The sequence below is a fragment of the Biomphalaria glabrata genome, chromosome 9, assembly GCF_947242115.1.
Source record: "Biomphalaria glabrata chromosome 9, xgBioGlab47.1, whole genome shotgun sequence".
NCBI lineage: Eukaryota > Metazoa > Mollusca > Gastropoda > Planorbidae > Biomphalaria > Biomphalaria glabrata.
In genome coordinates, this window is record NC_074719.1 from 23763054 (window position 1) to 23780516 (window position 17463).

A 17463-nucleotide genomic window follows, 5' to 3' on the forward strand; every position below is an offset into this window, starting at 1 on the left:
GCCCCCAAACTCAACTCTGTGCCTTAGAAAATAGCCCTAAGTACTATATATGAGTATTTTTCAACTTTTTAGTTTTTTATCGAAATATTCGAAGAGTTCTTTTATTCCTTCAAATACCATTAATTTATAAATCAAGTTTTTAGAATCAGCTTAGAATCGAGGTTATAAATTCCGTTTCCAGGTCATTATAACAGCGCCCCATAAAAAAAGAAATGATTTGTATTACAAGTCGTAATTAGTTTTCACATTATTTGTAGCACTTAGCTCGAATTATATTGCATGTCCATATCTAGTTGTCTTTTCTTTGTACTGAGATGAACGTTTCTGTGTATAAATGTTCCGTCCACTTAAGAAATAAAAGACTTGATGTCACAAATTGATTGTCTTGTGAGATAGTACATAAGGGAAGTAAAACAGCACAAATAGATTTGAATAACTGATCACTCAGCGATGTGAGTAAACTGTTCTTAAATTAAGAATAAAACTATATCTTTAATTCAAGTTTACGAAGGAGACTTAGTTCAAGAGATCTGCATATTTTGTGAGTAGATATCTGTAATAAATTTGTATCAGTACTTCTTGATGTGCTATTTTTAATTAAATTATTTTTTTATAATGATTAATTATGACAATTTAAATAATAATAACCTTTTTTTTTCAGAATACTTTTATTTTACAGCCACGATGTATAATGAAACCAATGTTTACAAAAACATTACAAGCGATGAAAGAAGAGAATATTTGTCAGTGTTACAGCAAGAGTCAACCATTGCCTTTATACCAACGTTTGTGTATTTAGGACTCTTGGCCATTGTTGGTATTCCAGGCAATAGTTTGGTAATCATTGTTTATCTGACCAAGATGACAATGAAACCTTTAAATATTTTTATAATAAGCATGGCTGTCATTGACCTAATTACTTGTTTAGTGATTTTACCAGGTAAGATAAGTTGTTTTTTTAATCTCTTTTTATTTAAATTTTTTAAAATAGTATTTTAATAATTAGTTTCAGCTAAAATATGAATATAATCGTATATCCATTGTTAATGTGTGGGATATGTGGCTAGATTGGAAATTATTTCGCTTCTTTTTTAAGGGACAATGAGTTCGAACCTTGGGTATACTTCGGGAATTAACTGAAATACTTGTGAGTTTTGTTGGCTGAGCTAATTCAAAGCATAATAAAAATATTTTCTTTCAGATATTCCTCTCCATCTGTATGTTCCACGGTTCCCGGTTACTTCATCCCCGGTCACTTCATCCCCGGTCATTTCATCCCCTGCTATTTTCATCATCTGATCATTTTATCTAACAAATAGTAATTGTAAAAATCATGAAAAGAGCAATATTTAATATAATCATTTTTTATTTAAATGACAAAAAGTGTAACACAGATAACAATAAAATTAAAATTAATTGCCATTACAGGCTATAAAAATAAAATTTAATATGTATAAATATAGAGGTAATGTAAAAAAAAAAAGTGCTATCCTGATATGGGTAAGTCATCCTTAAACAAAAAAAAAGACTATTTCAAGGCTAAAAAGGACGCGCCCAATTTCAAGAAAGAGCGATTGAAAAATAAATAAAGTGAAACATGGTCGTACTTTCACCACACCTTGGCCTTTGATGATAAGTTATCAGCGACATGGTCATAATTATTCTAATCGCACTTCTATCTCTCAAATTTTTGTCACTACTTCCACCAAACCTTGGCCTTTAATCATTACGTCATGAGCAGGATAATATTATAAAAATACATTCCCCAGATCCAAAAGAAGCGCTATAGCTAAGTACACACCCGGATTTACAATATATTATGAGGTTTCTCATCAAGAATGCAAAGTGGAAGAGGAAACACTATAAACCCATTAGCAACATGTCAAGAAATATCAAAAAGCATTCTACATAATCATATTTATATATTAGATGAAATGAGGACTTAAAGTCAAAGCCCTAACAGCACAATTAAGCAATGGAAAAAAAATTAATTGGGGATGAAATGACCGGGGTTGAAATGACCGGGGGATGAAATGACCGGGGGATGAAATGACCAGGGGATGAAATGACCTGGGGATGAAATGACCTGGGGATGAAGTGACCGGGAATGAAATGACCTGGGGATGAAATGACCAGGGGATGAAATAACCTGGGGATGAACTGACAGGGTATGAAATGGCCTGGGGATGAACTGACAGGGGATGAAATGACCAGGTGATGAAATGACCGGGGACGAAGTGACCGGTCACCATGTTTCACGTCGTTTTCAAATTGACATTTGAATTTCGCGCCCTAAAAATCTTAGCATATTTGAAATATAATAGGAATTATTTTAATAATTGAATTCAATTCTAGATGTACTATTTTCAAGCTGATAGTTTTAGGCCTACTATGTAAGACGTCATAATATAAGCTAGAATACTAGAATTGTGTGATTTTAATGTTTACACTGACTAAGACATTGTCTAATTTTATATTTAAATAGTTTGAAAAGATTTTATGTCGTTCTATAAAGAAAAAAGTTCCCCTTTTAGACCTTGTGGTCTATAGGGCAGATATTAAAGGTAATCTGTTTCTACAGCCCAACGGTTAACGAGGGTGTTATGTGGCCAGCACAACGACCTACCACCTTTTCTTTTACCCAACTAATTTCAGGTACCCATTAGAGCTCGATGGACTCAGAAGCGCCCGAAGATCCCGAAATTAAAAATCCCAGTCATCACAAGGATTCGATCCCCGGGTAGATGGGCAATACATTTCTAACCTTAGGTTTTAAACTAAAGCTTTGAGACACTGTGTACCTCCACTACCTGACTGTCCAGGCCTTGTATCATCTAATTATCCAGACTTGTATCATCTAATTATCCAGACTTGTATCATCTAATTATCCAGACTTGTATCATCTAATTATCCAGACCTGTGTCATGTGAGGCCTTTTCTTTTAAATGTGCCATAAAGTGTTTTAGAAGCAGTCTTTGGTCTCATTTTACACCAAGATATAATGGATTTTTTTCTTTATTTCTCTTTATTTATTGGCTGTGAGACATCACAAAGATTAAGCATAATAAAACACCTAGCAGGAACATCCTGGAGAGTTGAAAAGAAATTCTTAAGACAGTTATACACTGGATATGGCAGATCTGTCATGGATAACTGTTTCTCCATACATGTTGACGCCAACAAAACTTTTCAATCATCATTAGACACAATCCAAAACCAAGCCTTGCATCTAATCAGTGGAGGTATGAAAACTACTCCCACAGCAGCCTGTTAAAAAGACTCCAATACAAAAACACTTCTAATAAATTACTAACAAAGAGAGATGGGAAAAAAACAAGCAAGCAAAGCAAAGAACTCTGACCAACTTATTGACGAACTAGCCTTAAAACACCATCTACCCAATAACAGAGAAAAAATTACCAGCTTTTCAAGCATAAGCCCTGGACTAAACTACAACCAACCAACCATTAAAACACAATTATTAAATAATACCCTAACGAAATAGATCAAATCCACTGGAGATCAAAGTAGGCACGCTCGAAACAATTAAAAGCTATCCATATATATATATAAATATATATATATATATATATATATATATATATATATATATATATATATATATATATATATATATATATATATATACTTCACATATATTACCCTCGAGTCTTAATTTGCGTATCACTGTTGATATAGTCACTGAGAGTGTTTTGTAAACAATTAAAGGAAATAATACTGTTATAAGTAAAGCGAATGCGTGAATGTAAAAATAGTATGAATGGAGCAATCAAAACAGCTAATTGATCTAAATCCATTTTTGTAAATAAAAATTTGCTTGTAGGCCTACATATATTTGGTAAAAAAAATGAAATAAATGGACTTTATTCTGTATGTTAATGTATGTTCAAGTATAAAGTAGATCTATCATCTTTGAATTAGACCTTGAGATCTAGACTTATCTAGAGTTAAATATTGGCTTGGCTAGAGAGTTCGTTCTCTGCCTATATGGAGGCTGCGCTCTGCGCATGCGTGACCTGTTTGTGCTAGATGTACGCAATTTATGAATGGAAATCAACATGTAGGCCTATGTCAACACTAATTCGCAGCTAAAGTGAACGAATGTATGAGAAATGCACAAGTAAAACAAATTTGAATGTTAATTTGATTAAAATATGAAATGAATGCACTATAATTAATATATCATGTGTTAAAGTATTTACTATCTTCAAGGGCGGACTGGCTATATGGGCAAACGGGCAAATGCCGGTGGGCCGGTACCAAATGGGCCGGTCTGGTCGCGACCAAAGAAAACAAAAATTCAATGCAGACAACTTAAAAAAAAAAGTGACAGCAGCAAGACACAAAGGCCCGAACACGTTTTCTTTAAATATATTTTTTTAATTTTTATTACAGTTAACTTTGTTTGAAATTCAACAAGAATATCAACAAAAAAATACACAATACACTGTACGTATTATCATTTGCAAAACGTTAGACCGTACTTTCCGGTATGCAGGAGCGGCATTGATTGCTTTGATGTCTTCGAGATTGTGTTTGGCCTAATCATTTTGCTGGTCGGCACGGGCCTTTGATGGCTCTCCCATTTTGTTTTTGCTCCTTCCCTTCCCCCGTCTTTTAATGGTTCCAATGAAATTTAACCAAAAAGAGGGATAAGAGAGGTTAAGTTAGAAAACTTTGACATAACGCAGCAAAAAATAGGCGCGACAATTAGTTCTTTAACAATATTTAATAGAAATTAACTTTAACACATACCCACAGCCGCGAAATTGCAAACCACCCAACTTATTCACAGCTCAATATGGGTATAAAGCTCTACTTTCTGCGATTTGAAAAGAAAACGCAAGTTTCTTTTTGTTTATTTGTAATAACATAGATCTAAAAATACTACACTTAAGGCTTACACAAAAAAAATTTAATAAAAAAATAAATCTAGATCTAAATCAATTATTATACTATTATAATTAATGGCAAACTTATGCTTAGTATGAAGTCATTAATGATGAAAATTCTTAACAATAATTACAATAATTTATATAGCGCTGTCACATCCGATATTTATTGAAAGGAGATTTATATTTTAAATAATGGGTCATGGTATATTCATATACAAATCACGTTTTTGAGAATGTACTAGAAGGAAGCAAGAGCTTTAACATTAATAAGTGCCTCTCTAACCGTTCTGCTTTCTCTTATCTTTTAATGGAATGGGTTGCCTGAGTCAGCCAGGAAACCCATTGATTTAGCATATTTTAAGTCACAGATCAACATGCATGACTAGATTGACACATGAATTGCGTAAGACGTAACAATCTCATTTTTTTAAAGAAACGTCTGTAAACTATAAGTAATACCGAAAAAAGCTTCAAACTCATTAGGCTGCTTTGTATTGTTTATAGTTTTCAGACTACATACATGTATAAATAGAATACATTATGTAATCCTACGAATGTATACATCCAGTTTTCGATGCGTTATCAAACTTTATATATTTTGTAGAGAGTTAGGCTTACACCAATAATATAACACATGGGCGTAGCCGGGAGGGGAGGGTCTTCAAACCATCACTTGCCTCAGACCTCATTGTCTGAAAGGGAAACTTTACTTACTGCCCCAGTGCAGCCAACTTAAGCAAACTACAGTCACCAAATTTCATGAGCGTAGCCAAAAGGGGTTTTGTGGTTTCCCTTCCCCCTCCAATACAAAAACTAAAGCAAAACTATAGTTACCATGTTCTACCAGTCGCTGGACTCGATTGAATAGCAGATTTGGTTTTTGAATTTTTCTTAGCAGAAGAGTAGCAGGCTAATTGCACTGTAGATACCTCAGAATATGCATTTTTAAAGCTTAAAATAACGGAAATAATGCTTGGTTCCTCGGCTTCGCCCCGGAAACCCACTGGGGGGAGCTCACAGCGCTCCCCCGGACTCACAAGCTGCCCTTTGGCGGTGTGTACTGTCTTTCCACTAATTAAAGGAAGAGAGTGTTCTAGGGTAGAAAAAACTTTCAAAGAATGAAAGATCAGAACGTAATAAGATTAATTACATACACACACACACTAATATATATATATATATATATATTTAAATTGCGAAGTGGGGTAAAAATCCCCCCCACACCGAAAATATATGACATGCCATTTGTGGGCCGGTTTATATGGTAATGCCCAGGCCGATTTTGATACCCAGTCCGCCCCTGACTATCTTTGTGAAGAGAAGTTCTATCATCTTAGAGTTGAATTAAAGTTTTAGACCTAGGAACTTAGAGATGTGTAACATTTCGGGTAATGTTTAATGAAAGAATGTACGTCAGGAATTCAAAATTCGCAGATATAAGGAACGAATTTATGTAAACAATCTTTTTAAACACAAATTTGAAGGTTAATTTAATTAAATAAAAAACAATAGACTATATTTTGTATTTTCATGTTTCATAATAAAAAATTATATGTGCAAAGTGTAGTTTTAAAAATTAGATCTAGATCCTTTCGATTTATAGATGGTAAACATGACCTAGATCGATGAACTTATAATTCTTTCATAGAGTTGTCAACTTTTTTTTGAGGGTCTTAAGTTTGTTTTAGGGATACAATACATACACTGCGGTTCCAGTTAGTTCCCAAGGAACATTTCTGCCAAGTTTTATTAAGATTGGTTAAACGATTTTGATTTCTTTTCGTAACATACATACATACGCTTTACTTTCTACTTTATAGTATATATATATATATATATATATATATATATATATATATATATATATATATATATCATGGGCGTAGCTAGGGGGGTTTGAAGTTCACCCCCCCCCCGGAATGCAATCCCCCCCCCCCGGCAGGGAAGGGGTGTCGGAGTTTAGTGACTTATCTTTTTCTTTAACTTTGTTTATTTCAGGTGAAATTTTAATACTAAACTATCACTTGCCCTGGCACAGCCAAGAGGGTTTTGATTTTAAATCGCCCTACCAGGGGTTTTGAGTTTAAAACCCTTCTATTAAACAAAAAAAAATGCAAACGACAATCCCCAAATTCCAAGAGCACATGAAAGGAAGATTTTGATTTTAAACCCATCTCCGAAATTTACGATAAACCCCTCTTCAATATAAAAAGCAAATTACACACTCAAAATTGTATTAGCGTAGCCAAAGGGGTTTTGAGCTTAAACCCCTCTTCAGCTGGGTTTGAAGCTAAAAATACCTCTTCAATATAAAAAAAAGCAAATTACGCACTCAAAATGCTATGAGAATAGCCAAAGGGTTTTTTAGTTCAAACCCCCGCCAGCGGGGTTTGAAGCTAAAAAATAAATCTTCAAAATAAAAAAACAACAACAAATTTCGCAATCAAAATGCTATGAGCGTAGCCAAGCCTATTGGGTGTTTTGAGTTTAAATTTCCATTCAGAGGGGTTTGATGCTAAAAAAACCTCTTCAACATACAAAAAAAAAACAACAAATTACACACTAAAATTCTTTGAGCGTAGCCAAGCCAATCGGGGGTTTTGAGTTTCAACCCCTCTTCTTCAGATGTTTTTTTTTACAAGTTTAAAACCCCTCAAGATAGTTTTGAGTTTAAAATCGCCCTGCAGAGAGTTTTAAGGTTAAAAGCCTCTCTCTTCAATATTATTTTTAAAGCAAACTACAGTCACCAAATTATATGATGGTAGCTAACTGTTGAATAAAAAACAACAACTATAGATATATTTTAGTTTAAATACCCCCAACAGATGATTTTAACGATAAAACTTCCATTTTCGATATAACATCTAAAGCAAAATAGTCACCTAATTTCAAGATCGTAGTCAAGAGAAGTTACACATGTTATTAATAAAGAGAAATGAAATTGAAAAGCACTAAATGTGGCTCAACAAAGATGGCTAAGACGGATTTTAGGAGTCAGTTATAGAGATCGGGTCTAAATCAAGGAAATCCTATGCCGAAGTGGGAGTCGATCCCTTAGTAAGGTTGTGACAGAGCGTCGCATGAGGTTTGCGGCACATGTTCTCCGACAAAATGAATTACGTATAATAAGAGTTGCGATGACATTCTAGTACAACTTGGAGCCACACTTTCATGGAGGTCCTCAGAGCAGGTGGGAAAAGGCTTTAGACATTGCCAGTGACAGATTTTTGTGGAAACAGCTTGCCAGCAAACGCGCCGCACGGCGTGTGAGGGTCTAAGTCAGTAAGAATAGCACATTAGGTTTTTGAAAAAACCTCATTTCATTTGTAGCAAAAAAATACTATACACAACACAGGTCAAGTGGTCAAGCTGGTAACTCAGGAGCAAGTGGCAACTAAGCACAGTTTGCAAGGCCTTTTATAAACTACATAAGAGGAATAACTCCTAACTATACAAGTAATCAAAAATAGTTATTTCCCTATTATGTCACACTAATCCACATTCGGCAGACCACCCCCCCCCCCTACCACTACAGCCCAACATAACCAACACCCTGTACAGCAGTGCTGAACAACTGAAGAGAACAGCACACTATTAGTCTGCAAAAGAGCTGACAGCTCAGCAGAAAAAAAGCTGGCTACAAGGAGAAGTATCCTGTGATAATCTAGATATATATCGTATGACTGCTCAGACCAGTACCATTAAACTAATGATGTTGCGATAACTAATTGTTTCATTAAAAAGTATATTCAAAAAGGTCACAGTTACAACTTTTTTACAAATACAAAACTTTAGGAATTACAACTTTTTCTTCTTTTTGAGTGTTTCTTTTGTTAGCAAATATGGATAGAAAGAATGTTGTATAAGGTATGCTTTAGATCTTAGAGGCCATCCATGAATTAGTTTCAATTTCTTATAATCAATAAATCTTGAGATGTCAATCGAATAAAATAAGAGCAAAGCATAATAAGTTTTGATATGGAATAAATAGCTGATTCGAATCTAAACAGTTCCACTACATTCAGCTTAATATTTACATATGATACATCCTCTATTAGGAATTCTATATTTCCTACTTCATATGTGGGATTTCAATGATCCACCAGCGTGTCAGTTTTTCTTTGCCTTAATTACTCTACTGGTGATGTCGTCGGCTCTTATGTTGGTCTCAATAGCAATTATCAGGTGAGTAAATTTTGTTTAACCAAAAATTAATTACATTAACACACAATGATGTGCGACTAAGTACATGTCATTAGAAGTGTGGCATGTAGACAAAGTGTTTGACAATACGCCTTAACCAGATTGTAGCTAAGATTTAAAAAGTAAAGTTTTCCTTGCAGACCTTGTGTTCTATAGGGCCAGGGAGGCACTTACTATTGCGAGGCCCTATGCGAAACGGATTGCACGGGGCCCAGTCTGGATAGGTTAATAAGGGAAACTTAAAATTTTGTATTACAAAATAAATTCGTCTTTGCATTTTATTCATTCTTTACTCAGTACAAAATCACGATCAAATTTTAAAAAATATATCGTTTTTAACTTTTTTTTAAGAGATCGAGATAAATTTCAATCTATATTTATATGCCAGTGACTATTAAAGTTTTTAAAAAAGTAATGGTTTTGGTTAAAATTCGCAATTTTATTACATTTTTAATAATGGAAGCTGACAATGCCTTTTTTTATCGCGTAAAGAATTGCTGTTTTCCTTACTAAATGACACACCAAAACGTCAATTTTCTCTTTCTGGAGATTTTCATGGGTTTTCAGGAAATTTTCAGGAACATAGACAATTAGGAGGCCGTGGAACCATGTTATAAGTTTAAGTAATAATTTACACCTAGAATTAGCGCGGGGCCTATGAAAGTGTGGGGGCCACTGCGGCTGCATAGGTTGCAGTGGCCTAAGGCTGCCCCTGTATAGGGCGGATGATGTAAAGGCCAAACATTTCTGTGGCCTACGGTTAATGAGGATGGCATGTGGCCAGAACATTACTATTATAATTATTATGTTGATTCTAGGATTCATAATTAGAAAACAATCAAAATATTTTTTAAAAATACTTTTTAAAAAAAATAAATCTTATATAAAGTGTAGTTGTATCAATTATTTTGGATCAGTCATGTGATTACATTGGGGAGGGGGTAGGTTATCAAGTATTAATCTGTGTGATTAGAAATATTTTTACCATTTTTTTTATTTAGCGTAAGCGTTATTGCATGCTTTAAGCCTTCTCAATACGCTATGATCCTATCACATATCTGACTCAGGTGGATAAGGGAAGAAAGTAGTGTTTTTTTTTTTTATTAAAAAAAGTGAGAGGCTTGAATTTAAACTCCAGAGCTATGGCCTCATCAGCCTTTTCAGCAGCCTCCTCAGCAGTCTCCTCAGCAGCCTCCTCAGCAGCCTCCTCAGCAGCCTTATCAGCCGCCGCCTCAGTCGCCTCCTCTTCCTCGTTAGCCTCCTCAGCCTTCTCCTTAACTTCCTCAGCCACATCAGCAGCCTTTTCAGCAGCCTCCTTATCAGCAGCCTCCTCAGCAGCCTTTTCAGCAGCCTCCCTAGCAGCCTCCTCCTCAGAATCGTCAGCAGCATCATCAGCAGCATCCTCAGCAGCCTCATCAGCCTTCTCAGCAGCCTCTTCAGTAGCCTTTTCAGCCTCTTCAGCAGCTTCAACATCCTCAGCAGACTCCTCAGCCTCCTTAGCAGCCTCCTCAGCAGCCTCCTCAGCTGCCTCCTCAGCTTCCGCAAGCCAATACGTTAACCACTGCTTATCAAAATAGGTTTTAGAGGGTTTTTTTACGTTTTTTCCGCTTACAAACAATAAAGGAGAATAATTCAACGTATTCCAATTTATCAGTGAAGCAAACTTTATTTCCCTTGTTCGAGATACATAACAAAAGAATAGTTAATCAACTAATTTTAGTTTTTTTTTTTTAATTTATTATTGTTTTGTCATGTAAAATAAATACTTGTGCAAAATTTCAGCTTGATCTGAGATTTGGTATGGGAGAAAAAACGTGCAAAATCTTTTTACCAGACAGAGTGAAGTGATATAAAATTTGTAAGAAACAATTAGTAGTAAATTACTTCTAATGTATGATAGGCAGATACAAATGTAAAAATCAATTTATTATTAATTCAAAGAAGTAAAACTTCTTTTAAAATCAGATAAATAAAGCACATCTATTTCTATGGCCGACGGTTCATTAGATTGTCGTATGTTCAGCATAACGAAGACCAGGTAAGGTACCCGTTAGAACCCTAACCTGATTCCCAAAATTCAAAATCATAGTTTATACCGAGATTTGAACCCCTAACCACTCAGTTCAGAAGCCAAGCACTTTATCACTCAAACAACATGCATTTATAAAGAACATATTTTTTTTTTCAAATTTAAAGTACTTTGTAATGGGCACTTAAATATATAGCAAAGAAAACCCAGTTATGTCATTCCAATACCAATCGTTATATTAGGCCTAACTGCAGACCTGTGACGTAGCAACGAGCGGCAAGTCGAAAGCAATAGCTCGTTGCTGCCTCATAGCTCTACAGCAAGCGTACTATGCTGACTGGTCTCGGTCATACCCATCAGCAATAACAGATTTAAAACTGTAACGTAAGGTCTTACGTTTTGAAAAAATAAATTACTTATAAAAGAAGATAATTATAATCAATAACTATAATCAATTACGATGTTTATAATTACAAATTAATCAAAACACATAATAAGCTTCGAGCAAATACGATAATTTTTAATATTAGACATCAAACGTTTCATAGTAGAGTTCACTATATATATCCATAATCCATGGAAAGACAAATGCTGGGATCGACCTGTTTTCTTGTGTCTACATGTGGAATGTGCGAGTGAAATTGAAATATATTGTGTTCCTGTAAAGTATTTTTAATATTTTCGTGATTTCAGTTGAGGAATTTTTTACTACCCTTTTTACTACACTTTAAAGGAAAAAACTAATAGTGAATAATGTATGTGAGAAATGGACAAGCTCTCATCTGAATCACAAGAAAGATGGCGCCTATTATAAGCTATCCCAACAAGATCAACGTCCAGTCTTTTGAATCAGAACCGGACACAATAGAATGAGACAACATAAGCTCAAAATTGGAACCAGTGAAATCTGCCCATGTGGAGTGTCCCCATAGAATGCTGACCATGTTTTTCAAAACTGCATTTTTGACCAAGAGGCTCAAACAAGACACTGGCCCCAAAACACCCCAATAGAAAGAAAACTATATGGAGAGCTTCTTGATTTGGAAACCACTGTACAGTTCATCTCATATATTTGTCATCTGAACGCTCCAACATAAAGATTAAGAAGAAGAAGAAGACTGAACTTCTAAGTTGAGGAACAAAATAATTTTATATCGTAAAAAGAAATTCTGTCCTGTTTCTTTATTTAAATAAGTATCTCCGGAAAGCTGACTTGTGTCAGTAGTTTCAAATACCTCGGAGCATAGCCCTCGGCACCAAAATCAGACTGATGCGCTTTCTGGTCATGGCCACATTTTTATATGCTTGTGAGTCATAGACGCTGACTGCAGAGCTAGAGAGGAGGATCCTTGCAATAGAATTGCAATGCTTCAGAAGGATCCTAGGTGTCACTTTCAAAGACGCATCACAAACCAAAAAAATAGAGACAGTGTTACTGCGGCGATTGGACCCCATGATGACCTGCTAACTATCTTAAAAAAAAAATTGCAAGTTAAAAATCTATGGCCATATTACAAAGTCTTTTGACTCGCAAAGACCTACCTTCAGGGAACAATACCAGGAAAAGAAGAGGAGGAAGACAGAGAGAGCGATGGGAGGACAACATAAAAGAATGGACGGGCCTGCCATTGAAAGAGGTTTAAACAACGCAAAAGACATGGAGGAATGGAGAAAGACGGTCGACAAATCTTGCATGATGCCCCAACGGTCCAACAGACTAAGGGATAGGTAAAGGTAAAGGTAAGATAATCTCCGGCAATACGTTGGAATTTGGGTAATAGACTTTGTTGTAAAGAATATATAGACCCATTCTAAATTACTCTTACACCGTATCAAAAACTATTTTTTGCTTTGTGTCGATTTACTTTACTTAATAGGAATATTCACATTAAAATGGATTTCATCTTTTTTTACGCTTTTCTTAGCCTAATATACTCTGCCTTTATTGTTCTTTTTATGTCAATTAAAAGTCTGTTGTTTTTCGTTGTTCTATTCTCGTAGTTCTATTTATATAAATTATTAAAATATTATATAATTTGTATAAAGAAACAGATAAGCCTAATTTGGTTTTAAGCCAACCAGAAGCGTAGTGAGCAAAACTTTCGCCCAGGGCAAGATATTGACGCCACCCTTCAATTTCCATATAGAAATATAAGCCCCCCTGAAAGAGGTGCTCGGGCATCGTGCCCCCTTGCCCACCCTCACTACGCCTCTGTAACCAGTGGCCCGTTATTCTAGAAAAATAACTTGACATATTAAAGTCAATGTTTGTAAAAATGTTTTACATATTTCGAATGTGCCTTCAGAGTTGAAAATAGTTTACTTCCTAGTCCAAACCTCCCGCAGGACGACGGGGGATGGGAGCGGGCAGGGTTTGAACCCGGGATCATCGATAAATCCAAACGACAGTTCAGCGCGCAAACCGCACGAGCAGTTCAAAAAAAAATAAAAGAAAAATTAATTTTGATATAAAACGCTATTTGTAATTTACTATTGGAAATATAGTTTCCCTTAATACAAATTAAAAGAAAGGAAAAAAATGATAATGTATGTTGTTAATGTGTGTGTGTTAGTGTGTGCTGTGTAGAGTGCAGTCAGTTCACGTTAAATGACAATGCAAATGTGTGTCGACCTGTTAGTCTCTGAAGGTTTGATACAGCAAACAGGATATTGTTTTAATCAATTAGTAAAGTATAAAAGTTTCCTTTTCAGACCTTAAGGTCTATAAGGCAGATAATGTAAAGGTCTCTTTTAGAGACCAACGGTTATCTAGGTGCCATTTGACCAGTACTACGACCAATCGACTTTACTTTTCCCCGACTAATGTCAGGTATCCATTAGCGCTTGACTCCCAGTCTTCAAAATCCCAGTGTTCACCTTAATTAGAATTCGATACCTCAAGTTTTGGAAGCCAAGTGCTTTACAGTTTGGCCGTAACGCTTAAGATATGTTTCCAGAGAGTGTCAAAGGCCCACAAGCTCTGACGTCAGTTGTATTTCATTCCATGTTCTCATTGCTCTGGAAATAAAATCTCTAGCATGTATATGAGCAAGCCACAAATGTTTTAAAACTCGAAGTTCTCTCAATTAAATACAAAGTTCAACATTGGTTGCAAGCAATGTGTTTTGAATACTTGTGTGTAATACTCAATAGGCTTTGAGGTTAGGGTTAGTGTCATCATGTACAATTACATAGAGTCCATGTATATTTAATTTTTTTTTTATAAAACTTTATTTTTATTCCAGGTACATGAAGATGTGCCACCCTTTTAGAAAACAAGTGACCTTGAGGCAAACTAAATTGATTTGTTCTTTAAATGTCCTCATGGCGACAGTGTTCTCAATACCCCACGGAATTCTGCAAGGAAAACGCAGCCGAAAGACACAAAATCCAAACATTGTTGGTTATTCTTGTAAAGTGGACGACAGCTACAGTGGAACCATTTGGTCGACTTTAAACTCTGCTTTTTTATTTCTTTTTTTTTTGGTATTAAGCTTCATAGTCACATTTTGCTATGTACGTATCGGGTGTGTCATTCGAAGACATGGAAAGAATGTCAATCAAATTAATGATTTATCAGCTGCAGCCAAAATTTCTAAAAATGCAGAAAAGCAACACAAAAATGTGAAAGTTACAGACTTGAAAGGTAGAATGCATAAACAAATTTGCTCAACATTTGGGATTGAGAATGAATCTGAAAGTGTGGTTAAACCTGTAACAATTTCAGACCTCATTGACATAAATACCGAAACAATAAGTAACAATTGTATTAATACGAATTTTGAAAATTCCATTTCCACTGACAGACCTGATAGAGAAGATATCTCAGATAACATCGCCCTAGATGACTTCATAATCGAACAGAGATTTAGCCCAAGTTATGCCAAACACGTTCCCGCCCTTAATAAACACAGAAAGCAGTTAAACAGAACACATCTCATGATGTTGACAGTGACACTTGTGTTTTTTCTGGGATTTCTTCCTTTTCTTGGTTTAAATGTTCTTCTTGCTGTATCTCCAGAGACAGTGGCCTCATTCAAAGGATGGTCCTTGGCAATGTATCAGTTGTTTTTAGAGTCCTATCTTGTAAACTGTGCTGCTAATCCAATCATTTACGGTTTGATGGCTAAGAAGTTTAAAGATATTTGTATTCAAATGTTTAAAATCAAACTTTGAGTGCACACTCACACACACACATACATATAAAAATGTGTTAACATAGACCTACTTACACTAAGGTTCTTCCACGCCTTTTGACTCACATAGCGGCGACTCTCTTATGTCGCCTATATTTTGTTCATGTTTAGCTCCCTTTATTCTGAGATATCAATGTGATATAAATTAATAGCAAGAAATCTCACATTGATCAAGCCAAATATGTTGTTCCCTGTCTATAAATGCGTTCAATAATGTTTTATTCCTCATTGTTAAAGATTTTTAAATTACGAATGTTTGAGTGATAAGAATTGTTATGAATTTACTAATAAAAACATTTTAATGGTAAACAAATCTTTGTAATTGTGTGTCGGTGTGTGTCAATCCAATTTACTGTTAAAGTAATTTAGTGTTGATATCGTTAGGTCTAGTGTTTTTTAACGACACCATAGACCAGCATGCATTACAGGTTAGGAAACAGAACACAGAAGTAACGTACAATATATAAGAAACGGATTTCTTTAGTGGAAAAGATGAAATATTTAGTGCAACAAAATGTAAAATTGGAAGGGACAATAAATGTAGGGAGAATGATAAAACCTTAAATAATCTAGATATCTATAAAGATTTATATACAGATAGTTCAAGAATTGGATCCTCACTGTAGCTACTTTATAGATTGATTTAAATGTCCTATTGTTTATAACACTTAGCTCTAATGTTCCAGCAAGCAGTTGTCTTCTCAGATTCGAATCCCTCTGCCTTTGTGCTGTAGACTATTCAAATCCGTTAGCGTATTAGCTTTGGGATGTGCCAGCTTCAGTTGAAAACTAGGGTTGATATTTCCCCGTCACTCTTGTACATCCTCCAGGTGTGAACGATACAGCAGGGGCGGGGTAAAGTCAACGATGAAGAAATGGATAGCCGTTTGAAGCACCATCTGTTCAGACGCTACAAATATTTATTTATTGTATTACTTTTGGTTGAAGACTGTCTGATTTAGTTCTATCCAGCAGCTTTTCTCGAATGCAAAAACTTGTAATTGCCCATTTACGTTAGAATAATCAAAAACGCTTAATTCAAATAGACCATGTAGAAGTTCCAGCCCAATCGCATTAGTGATATCAATAGCTGGACTGTTATTAAGTGGAGAGAGATCGTGACCAAGAAAGCTTTGGACAGTGAAAAAACACCGGCCTCGGCTCTGGAAGAAAAGGGTGCTATACGAAAAATGGCTGGCTCCTCTACCACCAAAGTAAAAGTCACATTAATCGGCGATATATGTGGAAGGGAGTGTTTCTCGAGAATAGGGTTTCACATTTACATGAAAAAGCGTTCTACGAGATGAACCGTAGTCGTTATGACTGAATGAGGCAAACGTATCAGTACCAGAAATTGATTGTGCAAAGCTCATTGAAAGACTCCTTGCAATAAATAAGTATTACATAAAAAAAAGACCACTATCAGTTTCATTAATTCACCTGAATGCTATGATTTATATTTTTAAAGCTTTTTAATAAAAGTTTGCGGCACATTGTAATAAAAAAGCTGATAATAATAAGTTGTTTTTTTCGAGATCTAAATTGTATAATGTGTGTAACCATCTTTTCGCGTAGATACGCTGTTTGAGTTATGACCTACAATATCGTCTTCTGCCGGTGGTCAATTTGGGCTCTCTTTCCTACGTCTGCTGTCTCTACTCCTGTCTACGGTAGCAACTTTTCAATGGGAACGTGTATCTCGGCAACTTTGTGACGGATATCCAGCTTTTTTATTTCTTCGGTCCTGGCTGCCCAATATTCTCCACTATGCCAGTTAAGGCAGTGTAAGGCCTGATTTCTTCTTTTGGACCTCCCTAAGCCTAAGGGACATGTCTGCTCAGTCTTCCTGATAATAAGTCTACATAGATTAATTGTTTTTAATAGCTGCATAGACATGAACATAGAAATTTCAAAATGTAAAAGATTTATTGGGTTGTTTTACAAATCAAGGTGTTCAGAATTCAAATAAATCGGAAAGTATCATATAAATATAAGAACTTGTGCTAGATGATGAAGCAACGCTTAAAACAGAGCCGTATGTCTAAGAATAACAGGAAATACTTTTTAAAATTAGGAAATATGAATAAAGAAACTAGAATAGGCAAGTTTAAATACTAAA

The 17463-nt window shown here is 35.2% G+C and overlaps 2 protein-coding genes across 2 annotated transcripts in view; both read left to right on the forward strand.

The window, feature by feature from the left end:
* The window catches only part of LOC106067079 (uncharacterized), a 242612-nt gene that overhangs the window by 173209 nt on the left and 51940 nt on the right, over positions 1-17463 (forward strand). The gene's annotated exons all lie outside the window — the stretch shown is intronic.
* Positions 118-15664, forward strand: LOC106080139 (D(3) dopamine receptor-like). The gene is made up of 4 exons (XM_013241458.2): positions 118-541; positions 662-940; positions 8975-9101; positions 14394-15664. The coding sequence occupies exons 2-4, from the start codon at positions 685-687 to the stop codon at positions 15322-15324; spliced, it is 1314 nt and encodes a 437-aa protein (XP_013096912.2). The 5' UTR covers positions 118-541; positions 662-684; the 3' UTR covers positions 15325-15664.